The sequence below is a fragment of the Monodon monoceros genome, unplaced genomic scaffold (assembly GCF_005190385.1).
Source record: "Monodon monoceros isolate NGI ecotype Baffin Bay Population unplaced genomic scaffold, NGI_Narwhal_1 Super_Scaffold_20, whole genome shotgun sequence".
Taxonomy (NCBI): Eukaryota; Metazoa; Chordata; class Mammalia; order Artiodactyla; family Monodontidae; genus Monodon; species Monodon monoceros.
The window spans coordinates 37805348-37826675 of NW_021703777.1; the positions used below are offsets into that span (position 1 = coordinate 37805348).

Consider the following 21328-nt stretch of genomic DNA (forward strand, 5'->3'; position numbering starts at 1 on the left):
AATAAATTGATATGGTATAGGAGTCAGCAATCTAAGGTGCACAGTCCAAATCTGTTTTTGTAAATTCTCTTTTTTTCTCTTTTTGTAAAGTTTCATGGTAACACAGCCACATTCATTTATGTATATGTGTTATCTATGGCTGCTTTCATGCTAGACTGCAAAGTCATGATGGAGGCTATCTGGTCTGCAAAGCATAAAATATTTATGCTCTGGCCCACTCTAGAAAATGTTTGTCAACCTCTGATTTAGTATAATAAAGTTACAGATAATATGCAAATTAAAATTAGATTAAAAGCTCTTTGGCTAGGTTTTGTCCTTTTTTCTCTCAAATTACCTAACTTAGTATCTTATACATTATAAATATTAGTATTTTATACATTATAAGTATTCAGTTACTATCACATTAAATGAATAAATACTTTGAAGTGGCAGAAAAACTTAAACAGCAGAAGTAACAAATAAAGAATCTAGGGAGTTCCCTGGTGGCCTAGTGGTTAAGATTCTGGGCTTTCACTGCCTTCGCCCGGGTTCAATCCATGGTTGGGGAACTGAGATCCCATAAGCCGCATGGCGAAAAACAAAAAGAGAGAGAGATTCTCCTCTGCTTATAAAAAAATAAGTTTAAAAAAGCTCTATAATAAAGTATATTAACCATTTAAAAAAAAGAATCTATAGCGAATCTAGAAGAGTATATTTATAAAGTCTGTCTATAATAAAGTATATTAATCATTAAAAAAAAGTCTATAGTGAATCTAGAAGAGTATATTTATAAAGTCTGTCGTCCTCAAAATGGACATAAACGCTAAGAGAGAAGACCTGTGTCTATACTGGTTGTTTGTGGCATTCTTCTACATTGATCTAAAGCTATAAATTGTATTTTAAGAACATTGTCGTGGGTTAGTATCGAACAATGAATTAAAACATATTTGGGACTGGGCAAAACTAATCAGGACAGTGTAACAGAGGAGAGTGACTCACTAGAAAGGGGCACAGGGGAATTTTTCTGTGGTGATGAAAAATTTCCAATATCTTGAACAAGGTTATACTTTGGTGCATTTTACATGTGCAAATTATACTATGATCTTTTTTAATTTAAATTTTTTAAAATGGAGATTTTTTAAATATATCTTTTGGTACTCACAATTGAAAGAAGGGAAGGACTTTGTTAGGCATCCAGACTTATTCCATGATCTCTTATCTCTGGTTACCCTTAAATAATGGTAGTTTATTCCGCTGTGGTAAGTACATAGTAATAAGAGAAGAAAACAGTTGCTCTCTGATATGTGCGTTTTCTTTTCTTTAACAGCTGCCTGTTTCTGCCCAGTTTGGCCCCTCATAATGCCCCTACAAACAATGCCGTCACAACAGGTCTTACTGATGGGGCCGTGGTCAGTGGCATTGGTTCCGGTAAATATTACTTTATCTGCTTATGAGATTTTTTTTTACCCCAGTAGATTATATTTTATTTAGAGATTTTGCTTTTCTTGGCATCTTTTTAAAATATAAATATGAGTCAACACAAACTCTTTCATTGTTACTTTTCTATTTTCACTTTAGGTGAAAGATTCTTCCCTCCTCCATCTGGCTTAAGCTACTCCAGCTGGTTTTGCATTGAACATTTCAGTTCTCCTCCAAATAACCACCCTGTCAGACTTCTTACTATTGTTCGCCGAGCGAATTCTTCCGAGCAGCATTATGTGTGCCTTGCCATAGTTCTATCAGCAAAAGACCGATCGCTGATTGTCTCCACCAAAGAGGAACTACTCCAAAACTATGGTCAGTATCTGTCTTTTTCTTTTTGCTTCTTGTGACTATTAAAAGTAGCAAACTTCATTTTATTTTATTTATTTTTTTAATTTTGTTTTATACATCTTTATTGGAGTATAATTGCTTTACAATGGTGTGTTAGTTTCTGCTTTATAATGAAGTGAATCAGTTATACATATACATATGTTCCCATATCTCTTCCCTCTTGCATCTCCCTCCCTCCCATCCTCCCTATCCCACCCCTCCAGGCGGTCACAAAGCACCGAGATGATCTCCCTGTGCTATGCGGCTGCTTCCCACTAGCTATCTACCTTACGTTTGGTAGTGTATATATGTCCATGCCTCTCTTTCGCTTTGTCACAGCTTACCCTTCCCCCTCCCCATATCCTCAAGTCCATTCTCTAGTAGGCCTGTGTCTTTATTCCTGTCTTACCCCTAGGCTCTTCATGACTTTTTTTTTCTTAAATTCCATATATATGTGTTAGCATACGGTATTTGTCTTTCTCTTTCTGACTTACTTCACTCTGTATGACAGACTCTAGGTCGATCCACCTCATTACAAAGAGCTTAATTTCGTTTCTTTTTATGACTGAGCAAACTTCATTTTAATGGTTGGTTTTAAGGTCCAGCTGGTAATTCTTTTCTAATTTAAATTATTACAGAATAGAACAGGTTGTATAAAATCTTGAATATTGTTTACCAGTGAAATTTTAAGGCACCTTCACTTTCAAAAGAGACTTAGATAGAAAACAGTGGAGAGAGTTCCTAAAATAAGGATTCATCTCTACTTGCCAGGAAATCACAGCTTTTGCTAGGAATGCAGGATGCTTGTTTAATATATTTTAGTAGGGATTTTCATTGGCTGTGAATTCTGCTTAACTAATGAATATTCATTGAGCACCTGCCTACCATATGTGCCACTCTGTGCTAGACACAATAACATTTTAATTACTTTATTCATCACTTACCTTCAAGACTTAATACAGTCCATTTAATAATCCTAATTCACTAATTCCCTCCAGTATGCCATAATGTTACGTTACTATGCAATAGAACTTCAAACTCAAGGCATTCATGAATACCTTCCTAAAAGATATGAGTAACATAAAATAGAAATCTCAGTTCACTGAATTTTCTTTGCTCTGAATATAAGCATTTGTGTATGTGTGTATATATATATATATATATGTACCTCTTTTTTATCATCTGATTTTTGTCTTTTAACTGACTAAATAAAATAATAGCACATATTGCTTCCCCTGTGGTTGGTATTCACATATTAATTGAATATGAATGTTAGCTCCTCAGTTTGATTGCAAGGCTTTTTGTCTTACTTAGGATTCTTCATCACAATCAGCACAGAGTTAGGCATCAATACAGTAAGTGCTTTAAAATCCTAGTGGATACTTTTATTTGCCCCTTTTGTGGCATTTGATCCTATTGATGTTTTCTTCCTAATTAAAACTATCTGCAGTCTTCAATTTGAGATACCCATTCCTTGTTCTTTCACTATTTCTCTGACCTCTCTTGCAATTTCTTTCAACAGCTTTCTCTCCCATCTTCCCCTTAAAATTAGTATTCTTCAAGCTCTTATGTTTAGTCTTTGTACTCAACCTGTTCTTCATGAGAAAACATCAATTTCTTTTAGCATTAGGTCTTTTTACCCTCAGGGACTCTGAAGTTAAAAAATTTTAATATGTCTGTGTCCCAGGCTTTGTCCTCATATTTTCAACTGCATATTAAATATCTTAATATGAATAGTCCTCCTGAAAAACTTCAAACTGTAATATTTGTTCATAAAATCTGTATCTCCTTCATTTTCCTGTCTTGGTAAATGACACCCTCACTAGCTGTTATCCCATCTAGAAACCTCAAGTCATCCTTGAAAATACCACCCCTTCTACTAAGTCTTACTTTATTATGCCTCCTTAACGTTTCTTGAATCTTCCTTTCCTCCCTATGTCCACTGTCATAGCCTTTGTTTAATATTCTTTATCACTTATCTGGATTTCATAGATTTTAATTCTTTGTTTTGTTTTTGTCTGTCTGCCTTACTAGAACTCTTAAGTTCCCACACACAATGTTACTATCTTTGTAATCTAGGCCCTGCCACCGAAAATAGTGCCTAGCATATATTAGGCCCACAAATATTATATAAAAGTATAAATGAATGAATGAGAAGAAGGAGAAATAAAGGAAGAAAAACACAGATGACTTGAAAGGGAAATAATGAGAAAAGTGAATAATAATGGAGAATTTGGAAAGAAGATAGAATTTAATGGAAAAGTTAGGATTAGATCTAGGGATATTTCAATAAAAAATGTTTTCTAACTATATCATTTTCACTAAATGTAATTTTCAAGACTACGATAGTCTATATATAACTAGAAATTATAGTAACATATACCTTAGTAATACAAACGATGCTACTATTACAAGCATCCGTCCTCTGAACAGCTATAGTCCATTAAGATGCCTAGGTAACTAAAAGCTGTCAGAAACCAGTTGGCTTACCAAATATCCTGACACACCACTGAATGCTGGGTATATCTTAGTTTAAGCCTGAGTCAGAATGTGAAGCCCTCAGAAAATTTTCATAAGTAATATCTTCTACAGTTCTCAAGAAGATTAAGTCTAATAACCAGGGAAGGGAGAGGGAACAGTTCTTGGTTTCACCCATAACCTTTTATCTTTTCATTCACATCCCTTGGTCCATAACACTAGACCTTTCAAAGCTATTTGACCCTGCTTTTTGCCTAGTTTATTCAAGTCTCTTCCTAATTAGGTCACCTATGGATAAGATGTTGTCTTTGTAGTGGTCTTAACTCATCAGTAGATGTATCTTCTGAATTGTCATTTAAAAATATAATCTTGGGGGACTTTCCTGGTGGCACAGTGGTTAAGAATCCACCTGCCAATTCAGGGGACATGGGTTCGATCCCTGATCCAGGAAGATCCCACATGCCGCAGAGCAACTAAGCCCATGTGCCACAACTACTGAGCCTGTGCTCTAGAGCCCATGAGCCACAACTACTGAGCCCGTGTGCCACAACTACTGAAGCCCATGTGCCTAGAGCCCGTGCTTTGCAACAAGAGAAGCCACTGCAATGAGAAGCCCACACACCGCAACGAAGAGTAGCCCCCGCTCACCACTACTAGAGGAAGCCCGAGCACAGCAACGAAGACCCAACGCAGCCAAAAATTAATTAATTAATTAACAAATAATAATAATCTTGACATTTCAGTATATGCAAATATTTTAAGATTCCAGAAGTAGAATATTTTATTTGTGATTCTTTCTTCAAATAATATAAACTTTTAACTTTCAGTATATTATATGTGCTTGTACTGAAAACTGGTGGGTCTGCTTTAAGATACACGGTTAAGATTAGCTCTTTTTAAAAAATTTTTCTTGGGGTGGGGGAAGGAATTTTTAACATCTGGATTTCTGCTGCTGTCCCACCTTCTCTGGAATTCTTATTAAAGATAAATTAATTTTTAACTATCTTAACATTAAATTAATACTTAACCCATTATTTCCTGGCGTGATTTGGCAACATACAGGGTAGCAGAGACAAGCCAGATTAGAGTCAATAGTGATTGCAAATGTTAGCAAATCACCAGAGTTGTCAGGTAAAGCAGGAAACTTGGACCAAAAAAATACCTTTCCACTCCATAAATCACCTCCTTACTACCAGCTATTGTTAGACAAGGGTCAGGGTGGTACAACCACAAACTAAAAACAGATAGTTGCCCCCTTGTATCATTGAGAGCATAAAGTAAGAATAAAATTTTTAATTTTCTTGGTTGTTTGTCTAACCAGTGCTATAATCAAATGCATCTCAAACTAGGATTTTAAAAGACCTTTTATAACAGACCATGACAGGTAATAATCAACTAATCTCTTTTTGTTGTTGTCTATTGTAACTTTATTTTACTGTCTATTTTATTTATTTTTTATTTCATTAGTTATTATAACTTTATTTGATTATAATTATATGTATCTTGAACAGAACAAAGCACAATATATCCCAGGTTTTAGGTAGTTATTGAATGAATAGGGTATTTTCATTTACATCATCATCATATTATTTTAACATAGAGTCAAAGTCTAGATGTGAATAATTGTTAGGATGAGGATGATGTTAAGTTTTTAATTTCTTTCTCCTCTTCATTTTAGTTGATGATTTTAGTGAAGAATCCTCTTTTTATGAGATTCTGCCATGTTGCGCTCGCTTCCGCTGTGGAGAACTGATCATTGAGGGACAGTGGCATCATCTGGTTCTGGTGATGAGCAGAGGGATGCTGAAGAACAGCACTGCAGCCCTCTACATTGATGGACAGCTTGTCAGCACTGTGAAGGTGAGCGTAGTTGTGCTTATAAATCTCAACCTGCTTTTGTAAGACAGTTTAGGGGTGGGTGTGTTTGCCTGTATGTGTGTTTGCAGGGGTATTGTTTTAAATTGCTGTCTTAATTTTAAGTTGACCTTCAGTACCCATTTAAACAATATGTGAGAGTCATGTGGCTGGTTAATTCAAGTCACTTGATTAGAAAAGACTGGAAAGGAGGGGTTACAGGGTACTAAAGATGTTAGTGAATATGTCAGTGCTTGAGCCAGATTGTTAAGTGCTTTTTCACCAGAGAGAAACCAGTTGGATGGTTGGAAACCAGATGGATGCCTAAATTAAATAAATGATGAACACAGTATTTTGTCACTTCATTGTTATTACTGTATGCAGTCCAGTAGATTCTGTGCTCCTTTAGAGCTGGAACTGTTTGTATTCATCCTTGTTTTCAGATCACCCAGATTAGTCCCTGATAATAATAGTAATAAGGTGTTCCCTTATTGTTTGTTGAATAAATGAATGTATAAATATTACTCTAGATAGCTGTACTACAGTATTCAGAGGAGAGCCAAGAGAATTAAAGCAACCAGTAAAGAATCAGAAGTTCCTTTTGTGAATCAGGATGAATGCTACTAGTTACTTTCTACCGAATTGAGCTAGCAAGCTCTTAAAATTCTTTAACTTCTAAAAGATGGTATCCATTTTTATAGTGATATCACTTAAAAGAAGCAGCAAAGGTCTACCTTTTGTGTGAATTGAAGTTTTAAAAGCAGTGAAATGGGCAGCCTTTTTGAATACATTTCCTTCCTTAATGATATTTTATTGTGACATTGTGTTTCAGTATGATAAACCCTAAAATGAACTCTGGGAATAGTCATTTATTTTCTTTGTATACAGGATTGTGTTTGAAATGGGCTTGTAGATTCTTTAGTAGGTTGCTCCTTCATTATTTTTAGTATCATTGAAAATAAAAATGTCCTCAACTTCTAGAATTGAGACGTAGGAGATTTATTATTAATATATTTACATCATCATCATTACTGTGGCTGTGAGAAGTCACAGTCCTGTGAAACCAACTTTACGTCAAACGTTGGTCTTCATACTCATACTATTAACATCACAAGGAGTTGTTCTTTGATATATGGAATAATAAATATGATCTGAAGCTAGGACAGTGTTATGACAAAACAATCAATGGGAATGTGACTCATTCTGTCAAGTGATGAAGGCTGCCTGTACCGCAAGAAGCAACTTGATTTCCTAACCTCTTACACTCTAATTATGTATTTATTGTAATGAATTGAATGATAATTTAAGCATCTTGTCAGTGTAATTTCAAATCTGAGAATATATTTTTCACTGAGATTAAACCGTGTGTGTATAAATTATAACATAGACTATTTTTCTAATACTTTTATAACCCTTTACCCATTATAAAACACTTTGCATGAATAATTTTATTTAACAGACTCATACTGAAGGTATCATAACTAATTTCAAGACTGCCTGAATATCATAGTTGGAAAGCTGTTTTTATATCAACCTGAAAATTTCATAGCAGCATCGTTAATTTGGCATGCAAACCAACCAGATAGGAACAGAATCCCTATATTTGACTGTTGCCCTTTCTAGCGTTAGATAGTTTATCTGTATTAATCTGTATTACAGAGTTGGATTACAAATTTCCAACTTGCTGTTCGGGTTCTAGAATCTTGGCCTGCCCTTATGTTTCTCTGCTCAACAGCTTTTGTACATTCATAAAGTTGTATGGCTTGGGATAATGAAAATATACACAAAAAGTGGTTATTTTCCTGGTGAAAGTGTTTTGGGTTGAATTTCACACATTTGCTTTCATTTTCTTTACAGCTGCATTATGTTCACAGTACTCCCGGGGGCTCAGGCTCTGCCAATCCGCCGGTGGTTAGCACAGTCTATGCATACATTGGTACTCCACCCGCCCAACGCCAAATCGCTTCGTTGGTTTGGCGCTTGGGACCCACGCACTTTCTAGAAGAAGTTTTACCTCCTTCAAATGTTACTACCATTTTTGAACTAGGACCAAATTATGTTGGAAGCTTTCAGGCCGTATGTATGCCATGTGAGTAACATATTCTTTGTTCATATAGTTGTATAAAACTTACCTCCTGTGGTATAGATGCATGAATAAGTGCATATGTGTAGATTAGGTTATACATTACATTTATCAAAAAAAAGGGCCTTCTCCTCCACTTTTCTTCAGCATGATACTATTGACCACTCACTCCTATTCAAAATGCTCTCCTCCACTGGTCATCCTATGCTTTCTTGTTTCTTGTCTTCATGCCTAGTCACTAGTTTTCCAGTTTCTCTTGTTGGCTTCAAGATGTGGGTATATACTTTCTAACAGTCTAACCCCAGCCTTCTTCTCTCTGTCATTTCTCCTATTACATGAAGCAGTTTAAAGTATATCTACTCTGGTTAAAGGAAAGAAAGATGGGTCTAGAAAATACACACGTGTATTCTTTAGGTTAGACCAGTTAACATCAATTTTCCTCGTGTCTTTATTCCTGCAGTCCACTTCTGTTATCCATTCTCCCAAAAGGAATTTAGAATCAGAGAGTTGATGTTAAGCTACAGTTCCTTTGTAGTACTCTTTCCAAATGATGTCTTCCATTCCCTTGTTCTCATTCTGCCAAAGTTCTCAGAAGAGTTGGGACAAATATGTTGTAAATGGTAATAATCTTATGGCTAAGTAATTTCTCTTTCACTCAGGTTCTTGATTCAGAGTGTCTGATAATAGCTAACACTGACTGAGCACTTAATGTGTGCTGAATAAGTTAATATGCATGAAGGACATAGCTACTCTGAGCCCTTCACAAGTATTTATTCATCACCTCAAAACACTGGGACTTAGGGGCTGTTTGCATCCCCATTTTACAGATGAGGAAACTGAGGTGCAACGATGTACAGGTCACACAGCTTTTAAGTGATAAAGCAGAGGTTCAAACTTAAACCATCTCGCTTTAAAACTACTTTGCCATGTTGTCTGGAAGAATAAAGAGAGGCATATGTGAGGGCTCTCATTGGGAAGGAGACCTAGTGCTACAAAGCTCATAGACATTCCACTCATTTTCATTCCCTTGTTCCTTGGAACCAAGGGGAAGTGTTTTGTGATTTGTTTGGTAACAGTTAAAACTCTTCCTCTTCCTTTACATTATGCTGTATATTTGAAGAGTAAAACTTAGGATGTAAAGCTTTATGACTGGATGCTTTTCCTTATTTTCTAATTAAAGAAATAAATGAAGAGCTGGAAATTAAATAAAACAGTTTTTAAATTTAGCTCCCTTGTTCCACTTTAAAAGATTTTCAAGGCTACTCATTTAAAAACGATAATAAGAATTAAAAAGTTGTGTTAGGATCAGGAGAAAAACTGACGATTTTGAAAAGGATTATTCTTCTTTTGAAGGTAAAGATGCAAAATCCGAAGGTGTGGTCCCGTCTCCTGTGTCATTAGTACCAGAGGAAAAGGTGTCATTTGGCCTTTATGCACTGTCTGTGTCCGCCCTAACAGTGGCAAGAATCCGGAAAGTGTACAACAAGTTGGACAGCAAAGCCATCGCTAAACAGGTAAGCAGATTGATTCCCCAGTGGGCTGCTGCTGATTCTCACTGGAAAGATGTTCCAGAGCTTCCTTCTGGGCACCACACAAGTATGAGTGGTTGCTAAAAACAATGCCTTTCATACATTGTTTTGGTTTATTTGCCTTTGAATTTAAGCCAAAACATATTTAGATATATAGTTTAATTTGGAAGAGTGAGAATTCAAGTGCATAGTTTATATTAATTCTTATATTTTTATTGGCAATTAAGAAATCGAACTTTAGGAAACTAAAGGCAACAATTGCTATTTTTAAGGCTGTAATTTTTTTCTGGATAACCTACTAAATGCCGGACACCATTTTGTTCATGACATAGCAGTAGATAAAGAGAAAATCCCTGCCTTTACTAAGGTTCTTACATTCTAGTGGCAGAGGCATACAATAATAGCTAAAGAAATAACCTGATCATAGAGTATGTTAGAAGATGAAGAGTGCTATGTGGAAAAATAAAGCAGGAAAGGTGAGAGAAAGAAGCTTACAGTTTTAAGTAGGATGGTCAGAGGAAGCCTCACTGAGAAGGTGAAATTGGAGCAGCCTTTGAAACAGATGAGGCAGCAAAGCATGAGAATATGGAGAATAAGATGCATGTATGGGAAGGTGGGGTTTGCATTCCAGAAATACAAGTGCTAAGGCCCTGAGGAAAGTGCATGCCTGCCACAGAGGCAGGTGTGGCTAAACAAAACAAGAGAAGGCCTGCAGGGTAGGTGAGGCAAAAGTAGAGTCACTTTTTCTGATATGGAGAAAACGATAGGAAGAGTAGTTGGGGGGTGGAGGAGGTACTGAGAATTAAGTTTTGCAAAAGTTTGAGAAACGTATTAGACATCTTAGGGGGGGACATCATTGGAAATATGGATCTGAGTTCAGGGGAGAGGTTCGAATGCCACGGGTGTTCATTAGGTGGTGGTAAGGCCACAAGACTAGGTACACTTACCAAAGAGGAGATGGAGATGGAGATGAGGGAAGGTTTACAGATGGAGACCTGGGATATTCCAGTGTGACAGCATTGGGAAGATGATGAAGAACCAGCAGAAAAGACTATGGAGCCGGCAAGAATGGAGAAAAACTAGGAGAATCTGGTGTTGTAGAAGTCTTATTCACTGTGGCAGATGTGTTAGAGCAGTCAGAAAGATGAAGGCTGGCCATCGGGTTTAGGAAGGTGGAAGTCATCAGTGAGCTTGACAAGACGTTTTGGCTGATTAGAGGAGGCAAAGCTAAGGGGAAGGAAATCAAGAGGCTGGAAGGGAAAGGATTTGGGAATAGTAAGTATTGACAAGCTCTTTTGCAGAGGTTTGCCTGTGAATATATATATATATATAAAATCTTCTAAGGAATATTAACTACATAAATTTATTCTACCGGTAACAACAGAATTAAGTCTATGCCTTATATTTGCTTTAAAAGCACATTGTGTATGTATGTGCAAAATTTAACATTTATTTTGTGTACAGGCCATGTTTTATCCATAAACTTTTGGATAATCTATGTGACATTTACTTGGCTATGGAGTAAGGCAAGTATTATATTCACTAATCAGAAATACTGTGAGGCAGCGAGTGATACGAACCTTTAAACCACAACAGAGTCTCATTCAGAAGGACCCCTGAGGCTGTTTCCCAAGACCCCCTCACCATCTTTCTCTCAGTAGACTGTATTTAACTGAGTCTACTCAGGTACCTCTGAGTTTCCACACCTTTGGAAGTATTTGCACATTTTTAAAAAAATGAATACTCATGTTTTTAATATTCTGTTATGGAGAGAGAGAAAAGATATGTTCCCCATCATGTTCTTTTTTCTTTCCCAGTCAAAATGTTCAGACTGTTCCTGTATAGTTACATTTTTCCCTTTCCTATTCTTCAGTTAGGCATTTCCTCCCATGAGAATGCCACTCCTGTGAAGTTGATACACAACTCAGCAGGGCATCTTAATGGACCAGCACGGACAGTTGGGGCTACTCTGATTGGATACTTGGGTGAGTCAGATTGCCTTTGTCTTTCAGACTTACTTGCCTTCAAATCTGCGTTCACTTTCTTCATTTGAGTGTGGTGTTTTAAGTTCATATTCGATAGTGCTGACCTGTAATGTTCTTATAATATTTAGAGATTAATGTCAATCCCAAACTCCAGTCAGCTTTAAAAATTATAATCTTTTATAAAATTCCATTAACTTTTCCCCTCTTTTGTCAACACTGATGAGCACTGACTGTATACGTCTACATAATTTCAAGGTAAAGATCACACTACACTTAGGGACAGATGTAAAGACTTGGAAATAACTGATGATTGCTATTGTTACATGGTTTGGTGCTGCAATGGTGACACTCATGGTGCCTTTTATTTGGAAATGAGCTAGAAATAAGAGCTTCAGAGTATGAGCACTGTGGATCCAACTATAATAAAAGTCAGAGCTGCAGAGCCTCTTACCCAATGTCTGCATAGAAAGAATTGATTGTTTTGGTTAGATAGAATTTTGAGGCATAACCCAATAATGCCATCTAAAATTCAGAACTAGCAATTATGTATTTTAATGTACAAATCAGTACAGAATATTGGTTCCTTTTAAAATAAAAAGTGTTGTGCTGGTCAGCATCCTACATGTTTATCAGGCAATTATTATTGTCCCAGCAATGTGCACATCTCTTAACTTTGTTTTTCTTTTTTGGCTATGTTGCATTGATAAAAGTTTCCTTTATGCTAAGGCACATGGTAGTTTTTCTTTTTTCGATTCAGCAAATATTTAATGAGCACTGCTCTATGTCCTTTGCAAAAATACAGCAGCACTGTGGTATAGTAGAAAGAGCAGTGAATGAAGAGTTCAGAGATTTAGGTTCTAACCCCTGTTCTGTCACTGTGTGGATTTAAGCCAGACATTGAGCTCCATGGATGTCAATTTTCTTATCTACAAACTAGTATTACTGGCCCTAATTACCTTAGAAGGTAGCTTTCAAAATCCAGTGCCATAATATATGAAAGTACTGTGGATACTAGAGAGCACACAGAAATATAAAATGCATATTAGCTTTATTTTTTAAAAACTCAATCTTGATTTTTAGGCAAATGACATTCAATGTCTTTTTTAAAAAACAAGGTTAGGGGGCTCCCCTGGTGGTGCAGCGGTTGAGAGTCCGCCTGCCGATGCAGGGGACGTGGGTTCGTGACCCGGTCCGGGAAGATCCCACATGCCGCGGAGCGGCTAGGCCCGTGAGCCATGGCCACTGAGCCTGCGCGTCCGGAGCCTGTGCTCTGCAATGAGAGAGGCCACAGTAGTGAGAGGTCTGCGTACCGCAAAAAAAAAAAAAAAAAAAACAACAAGGTTAGGAATGTAGATGTGAATTTTTTTTTAATTGACAAAGTTAGTTCCAGTACTGTGTTTCCACATACTTATGCTCTTCAGGGTCACTGATGTAGTGTTACTCAGATTACATAACTAAGAGAAGCTTTGAGCAGTGGTCAGGAATGCGCTCTGTTTGGCTTTTCTATAGGGAATACTTCATCCTTGCCAGGGTGGCTTCTCCATCCCATTCCCCAGTTCACAGAGATGAAGTGCTTTTGCTCTCCCCAAGTTTATTCTCCAGCAGTACCTAGTAAGGCATTCTCCCTTACTTCAGAAATATATTCCCAAGGCCTCTGTACTTCTGAGTCTTTACATGCCCGAAGCTATAGAGTAGAAACACTTGTGCGCTTGCTCTCAAACCCGCTCTTCTCTACTCGCTCCTTTACTCCCAACTCTTCTCTGAAAGTATATATATCAGCATTTATTGCCTTCTCCCAAATTCTACCTTGAATTTTTTTTTTTTTTTTTTTTTTTGTGGTACGCGGGTCTCTCGCTGTTGTGGCCTCTCCTGTTGCGGAGCACAGGCTCTGGGCGTGCAGGCTCAGCGGCCATGGCTCACGGGCCCAGCCGTTCTGCGGCATGTGGGATCTTCCCGGACCGGGGCACAAACCCGTGTCTCCTGCATCGGCAGGCGGACTCTCAACCACTGTGCCACCAGGGAAGCCCTGAATTTTTTTTTTTTAGAATTTTTTTCTTTTGATGTTGGGGGTAGGTGTTTATTAATTTATTTATTTATTTGGCTGTGTTGGGTCTTCGTATCTGTGCGAGGGCTTTCTCTAGTTGCAGCAAGCGGGGGCCACTCTTCATCACGGTGCGCAGGCCTCTCACTATCGCGACCTCTCTTGTTGCGGAGCACAGGCTCCAGACGCGCAGGCTCAGTAGTTGTGGCTCACGGGCCTAGTTGCTCCACGGCATGTGGGATCCTCCCAGACCAGGGTTCGAACCCATGTCCCCTGCATTAGCAGGCAAACTCTCAACCACTGCACCACCAGGGAAGCCCTAGAATTTTTATTTTAGGATAGAAGGGTATTTTGGTTTTAGGTATAATTTATAATAAATTAAATATTTCTTAAGATGATTTATTCAGTTCTTGTTTACAGTTGGGAATTTATTTTAATTATTTTTCACTGTCTTTTAATCAGGAGTAAGAACATTTGTTCCTAAGCCTGTTGCCACTACTTTGCAGTACATTGGTGGAGCTGCAGCCATCCTGGGCCTGGTGGCCATGGCTTCTGATGTGGAAGGGCTATATGCAGCAGTCAAGGCCCTGGTTTGTGTGGTCAAGAGTAACCCACTAGCCAGCAAAGAGATGGAAAGAATCAAGGGCTACCAGGTTTGTAACCATAAAGCTTGGTCTTCACTTTACTTTGCATTAAAAATCTTCTAATTTTTATTGTAGTTCATGTAGTTTCAAACTCTGGAAGAATAGTATTGTCCAAGTAAACTTTAGAAGTTGGTAGTTTTTATTAAAACTAACATATTTCGAGTGAGAATATAAGTTGTTAGTTTGGAGTTATTTTTTTCTGTGGAAACAGGAATTAAATGAAATAGGGTCATATTACCACACCACCTGCTCTAGAGACTGCCAAGTTGGTAATAGATCCAGAGTTCTCCTCATTACCCTCGTCTCTCCCCTCCACACCCAGTCATCTTTTACTTGCCCTGCCCCCTTACTTACCTAGGGCATGTGAGAGCCACTGTGTGCCGTTACTAGTCCTGAAAACGCATGTGGGATTAAAAAACATGTTGTGTTCATGTATTTACAATCTCTACTAGGTTTAGGCAGAAAGTTACTTAAAAGAAGAGGAACAAGTATTTGGAGCAAGATTAAATTCCTCTAGTGTAGATGAAGTACAAATGCTTCTTCTCTAACTTTAGCCAGTAGTTCATTGGTAGTAGATAAGCTGTTTACTGTAGTGTTTTCTGTATACTTAATTACCTAATTTGATGTTTTGTTTTGCAAAACTTTCAAAATGATAATTGCAGCATTATCATGAAAAAATAGGAATAATCTAAACATTCCAGTAGTATGAGAATGACTAATAATACTATAACCATCTCACATATCATTCAACCTTTTAAAATTATAATTATGGAAACTAGGTTGCAAAAGAAAAAAAATCCTTTGGATAAAATGTTATGTAGAGAACAAGAGTAGAAAATTGTATACACATGATGGCAACAATTTAAATATTTCTGTGTGAATAGTTTATGTAAAAGTGGATATTTTAATAAGAGGATGATGGGATTACCCTGCTTTTCAGATTTTCTCTGATGTTGTGTTGTCATAGTAAAAACTTAGAAACCAGCATAGAAGTCTCAGGAATTGCTTTACTTAGTGTTCTCCAGTGTGTGTTTGTGTATGTGTGTGTACGTATATGATGATTGACCAACAGGCATTTGGTGTTGCTTTCTTTTAGTTGCTGGCAATGCTGCTTAAGAAGAAACGTTCCCTTCTTAACAGCCACATTCTCCATCTAACTTTTTCCTTGGTGGGAACTGTTGACAGTGGACACGAGACCTCCATTATTCCAAATTCAACTGCTTTCCAGGATCTACTTTGTGATTTTGAAGTATGTATATAAACACTAACTGGTAATATATAATCAAGGAACTGATTTCTTATTCTGTATATTGATAGAGTTAACTATTGAACAGTTTTGTCTCTAAGATGTGTTTATGTTCTAAAATTTTATGATGCTCATGTTAATGTCATTAGTAAAATATACAAAGTAAGGTAGTGATTGGGTTCCTTCTTCCCAAAGATATTCCATTTTACAAGTAGTATAGAAGTGAAATGGTGCAATGCATATGCCTAACTATAGCCAGTTTGCTGTTGCCACTGGCATTACAATAGAGGCAAACATATTTTCATCAAAAAATTTTGATAGTAACTTTTCCTCAATAAATAGGAGCTAGACCTGAAATTTTGGTTACTAGTAGCTGTATAGGAAAATATTCTTTTCGCCAAAATAGCAAAATTTTTATTTCTACTGTCTTATTACCATAACAGCTTCCACTCTGTCCTCTCAAGGCATCACTTAATCTTGCATATCCTTTCTCCATTTCATTTCTTGTTCACAGCACTTTGCATACTCATCACTGTATAAAATCTCCCCCTGTGAGGCTGAAGGCTTTATGAATGCAGAGATCATGTCTATCTTCATCTTTGTATCCCTACCACCCAGAATGGTGCCTAGCACTTGGTGTTTGCTGGGATGTCTGGCCCTCACTCTTCTTCTTTGTAACTCTTATAAGCTCGATCTTGTCAGTTATTTTAAATCCCCAACAAACAGACTATGTTTCCGAATTGCTTTTCTGAAACTTTATTTGAAAGCTTATTAGCAGCCCTCTTCTAAATAAAAATCCGTGGCATCTACTCAGTTCTCAGTACCCCTAGCTCTCAGCAGCATCTGATGCAGTCCATTTCCCTCTTCTTGCATCTCCTAGTTCTTTCACTAGCTTTTAGACATCACTCTCCTGGTTCATATATCTTGCTCACTACTTTCCCCATAATTTTCTGGTTATAGAATTTTCATTACTTTGTATAAAAGTGTCCACCTTTGCTGCTTTATCCTTTCCTTTTTTGTTGTTTTCTTTCCTTTACATTCTCACCCAGTCCCACAGCCTCATTTCTACAGAGGTGACTCACAAACCTAAATCTTTAGCTTGATATCTGAACTCCAGGCTTATTTCTAACTTCTTCCTCAACATTTCCATTTTTATATCCCAGCAACACCTACGCCGAACTTAACATCCTTCCCCAAGTTAGAGCTTCCTTTTAGCTTCTGTTTCTATTAATAGCACCATCATTCCCCCATTCACTGAGGCTTGAAATTGAAAAATCAGCTTCCTCCTTCCTCACTGTTTATAAACAGCCCATATTAAGTCATATAGATTCTGCTTCCACATTTCATGTAGTCTGTGTTTTCTCTTTCTCCTGCTACTTCCTAATCCAAGCCCTAATCAATTCTATTCTTACTAAAATAATGAAGACTTCTTTCTCCCTTTCCTCAATCTACCTTATATTTTTTTAACCTCATTCTTTCTGAGATATAATCATATAACTTATTAAAAAACTTGCAGTGCTTTTTCTTTCCTACACAATAAAATACACATTTCTCAGCCTGATATGCAAAGTTCTGATACACAGACCTCTCATTCTGTTAGAAAATAATTATTGAATATGTTTGAGCCAAGCACTGTATTAGGTGCTAAGGATGTGAAAATAAAAGATAGAGTCCATGCCTCAAGGCATTTAGTGCATTAGAAGAGAAAAGCAAATAGACAATAAAAATTTTGTGAAAGCACAGAGGTAAAGGTATGCAAAGAGGATTATGAGAGTACTAAGGGACCTACTTAATAAGCCTAGCTTTGTATACATGTGGTAATTGACACATTATCTTTAGTTTCAGATTTCTGACTGAAATTCAGTATATAAACATCAGAAATTTAGTTGCTTGACAAATGTTGGCTTCATTTTATAGTACTCTGCTCCCTTTGTGGCTTCATATGGCATTCCTAATAACCCCAAACTGTAGTGGTCAATAAATACTTAATTTACCCTATTTTTAGAACAGCTATTTGACAATATAAGTAAAATAATTGTAATAGCATCCAAGCATTTTCTTTTTTAATGGTTGTTCTAGAATTTGCAATATACGTGTATAACAATTCAGTCTGTCTTCAAAGTACATTATACCACTTCACCTATAGTGTAAAAACCTTGCGATGGTACCCTTCCATTTCTCCCTTCCTGTCCTTTGTGCCATTGTTGTCATACATTTTACTTCTATATGTTTATAATCGCCACAATATTTGTATTATTTTTGCTTTAAATAGTCGATTATCTTTTAAAGGCATTAAAAATTTTTATAGTCGTCCACATAGTATATGCAGCAAACAGTATTTATGGCATTTTTTATTCCTTTGTGTAGATCCAGACTTCCATCTTGTAATGGAATGATATGTCTGCCTGAAAAACTTGCTGTAACACTTCTTGTAGTGCATGTTTACTGGTGATAAATTGTTCCATCTGAATAAGTATTTTTCCTTCTTTTTTGAAGGATATTTTTGCATAGAAGAGAATTCTAGTTGATGACTTTTATTCTTTTCATACTTTAAAATTGTCAGTTATTCCCTTGTCTTTATGTTTCTTCTGCCTGGGCTTTGTTGACTTTTTTAAGTTGGTGAGTTTGTCATTTTTATCAAATGGGAAATTTTTTAGCCATCATTTCTTCAGCTGTTTTCCCTGGTCGACACCCACACCCCTCCAGCGCCACCACTCACACACACCTTTTTTGGACTGCAGTTAACATGTATCTTAGGTTCCTGGCTGTTGTCCCACAAGTCACTAATACTCTGTCTAGTCATTTATTTTCAGTATTTTTTTCTCATGCTTCATTTTGAATAGTTTCTGTTGTTATGTCTTTAAGTTTACCGAACATTTTTCCTGCAGTGTCTAATCCTCTGTTAGTCCCATCCAGTATGTTTTTCTTTTTTTTTTTTTTTTTTTTTTTTTTTGCGGTACGCGGGCCTCTCACTGTTGTGGCCTCTCCCGTTGCGGAGCACAGGCTCCGGACGCGCAGGCTCAGCGGCCATGGCTCACAGGCCTAGCCGCTCCGCGGCATGTGGGATCTTCCCGGACCGGGTCACGAACCCGTGTCCCCTGCATCAGCAGGCGAACTCTCAACCCCTGCGCCACCAGGGAAGCCCCTGTTTTTCATTTTGAATATTTTATTTCTCATCTGTAGAAGTTCATTTTGGATCTTGGTTATCTTCTATTTCTCTCCTCATCATTTTCATATTTTTTGTTACATTCTTTAGCTTATGGAGCATATTTAATAGCTTTTTAAAGGTCTCAGTAATTCTATCATCTCTGTCATTTCTGGGCCTATTTATAATGATTGGGTTTTTTCTCCTACTTATGGCTCATATTTTCCCTTTTTTTTTTGCATTCTTGGGAACTTGATTGGATGCTAAATTTTACATTGTTGAATGATAAATTTTGTTTTATTATTTTAAAGAGTATTAAACTTTGCTCTAGTATTGCAGTTATCTTGATTCTTTTGAGGCATGCTTTTAAGCTTTGTTAGGGTGGACTTTGATTAATCTTTAGTGGTAATTTAGCCCCCCTACTAAGGTATTACACTTCTGAGACCTCTACCCAACCTTCCTATGTATTTTGAAGTCTCTGTACTGGTTGGTGGGAGTGCAAAGTAGTTTCAGCCCTTTGTGAGTTTTAGGAATTGTTTGCTGTGCCAGTTTGCAGTGGTTATTTCCAGTTTTGGACCCACACAAGATTCCTGTCATTCAGTTTTTGTATTCCATATTCATTCTATTCAGTATATTGTATTCAGTATTCACTAATAGTATTCAGTCATTGATTCCAGAGAAATTTTCTATAGATCTTGCCTTTCTAGTTGTTTACTCTAGGAGGGTAATTTCCACAGCAATTATCTCTTTATGAACAGAACCAGAAGTCCTATATACAGGCAGTTTTAAAGGGCTACAATAAATAAAAACTAATAAAGTGGTTATATTCAATTAATTAAGTGAAATAAGTTATATGTGCTGCATTTGCGCTTATTGGATTGGGACTTGGGGTATTTTTAACCCTAAATATACCACTGGTCTTTATTTTATTATAGGTCTGGCTCCATGCACCGTATGAACTTCATCTTTCCTTATTTGAACACTTCATTGAATTGCTCACAGAGTCCAGGTATTAGTTGATACCTAAATTGTTAGCTGTTCAGTTATAGAAGAGATACTAGTACAATGTATAAAATCTTCTTTCTCTTATAGTGAAGCTTCAAAGAATGCCAAGTTAATGAGGGAATTCCAGCTAATCCCAAAGCTACTACTGACTCTTCGAGATATGTCTTTATCCCAGCCTACAATTGCTGCTATTAGTAATGTGCTGAGCTTCTTACTGCAAGGTTTTCCCAACAGCAATGATCTGCTCAGGTAGTGAAAACTTCTGTATTTGTTTGTTTGTTAACTAAAAGTACCAACGAGGTTAAGATGATTGAGATGAACATAATTGGTTCCTATGCCTAGGTAACACGTGTAAAATTAATACTATTCAAGATATTTGTAAGGCGTGGAAAACATGAATGTATCTTGCAAAGCCAGTTGTTGTCACTAGCGAATAGTAGAATTCTGGTGAGAAAAGTTGTTAAAATTAGCCCAGTGAGGCTGATTGTCCTGGACATAAAAACGTTCAGTGTAGGAATTCTTGGTCCACAGCCCTCTTCCCCAAGCCTTGCTACTTCTCAAATGTACGTGCAGAAGCACATATACACATGCACGTACACCCGAAGCGGACATGCCATATCTTTTGTATTTGTTCTCTATCACCCAAACTGATGGTGGTATTTTATTGTTGTATATTCAGACCTTTTATATGAGTATTATTTTGCTGCCAGTGTGAAATATGGCTTAAGACATATTTATGGAGTGTATGTAGAACTGTTCTAATAGGCACATGATAATTCTCATCTTGACTGAAAATGGAAGGAAAAAAACTACCTAAGATATTTTCCAAGTAGATAACTGCTTCAATTAGACTTAATCACTGCTTGTCATGTAATTGCTCAGGTATTACAGGTGAAATCACACATTTTTGCTAGAGTATTCCCAGTAAACTAATCTCTAATTGGTGTAGCACATAAATTGCTCATTTTATATACAGTTATCTTGAAAGCATTTTTTTTTTAACTTGGTGACAGATTTAAAACTGGAGTTTAAAAATTATTTTGGAGCTTGTCATTATTATTAACAATATTTATTTAGGTCTTATCCTGGTGTTATGATGATCACTTTGCTGAAATTATCACTGAAACCTATCAAGGCTTTTATTTTTCTCTGCATTACAAATTAAGAAATTAAAGCCCAGAGAGGTTAAGCTACTTGCCCCAAGTAACATGATTAAAAACTGATAGAGCTAGGATTTTAATCTTACCTGTGTTTCCAAAACCCAAGTACTTAACTACTAGGCTACAGTAGATCCATATAGATAATGTTAGGACATTTTAATTTGGATCATACCATTTGGTTTTTGAAATTTAGATTAGTGCATTAAAGGACTCATATTTCTGATGAAGTGTATTTTTCCCTATACGTATTTTAAAACATTATAACATATAATGTTAATTGCAACAGTTCGAGGGGAAGCAAATGAAATACAATCATGTGAGGTCTGTAAAAGATTAGTTAAAATAAGAAGTACTATTTTGGTTTCCA

The 21328-nt window shown here is 36.7% G+C and overlaps 1 protein-coding gene across 8 annotated transcripts in view; it reads left to right on the top strand.

The window, feature by feature from the left end:
* Positions 1 to 21328, top strand: part of WDFY3 (WD repeat and FYVE domain containing 3) — a 256297-nt gene that overhangs the window by 149419 nt on the left and 85550 nt on the right. For all 8 annotated transcript variants that reach the window (XM_029234758.1, XM_029234756.1, XM_029234757.1 and 5 more), the window contains 10 exons: positions 1307 to 1407; positions 1558 to 1776; positions 5948 to 6129; positions 7981 to 8212; positions 9560 to 9720; positions 11609 to 11720; positions 14224 to 14414; positions 15502 to 15654; positions 19732 to 19805; positions 19889 to 20050. In XM_029234758.1, coding sequence (XP_029090591.1) covers positions 1307 to 1407; positions 1558 to 1776; positions 5948 to 6129; positions 7981 to 8212; positions 9560 to 9720; positions 11609 to 11720; positions 14224 to 14414; positions 15502 to 15654; positions 19732 to 19805; positions 19889 to 20050 — 1587 coding nt within the window. The remainder of the gene's footprint in view (positions 1 to 1306; positions 1408 to 1557; positions 1777 to 5947; positions 6130 to 7980; positions 8213 to 9559; positions 9721 to 11608; positions 11721 to 14223; positions 14415 to 15501; positions 15655 to 19731; positions 19806 to 19888; positions 20051 to 21328) is intronic.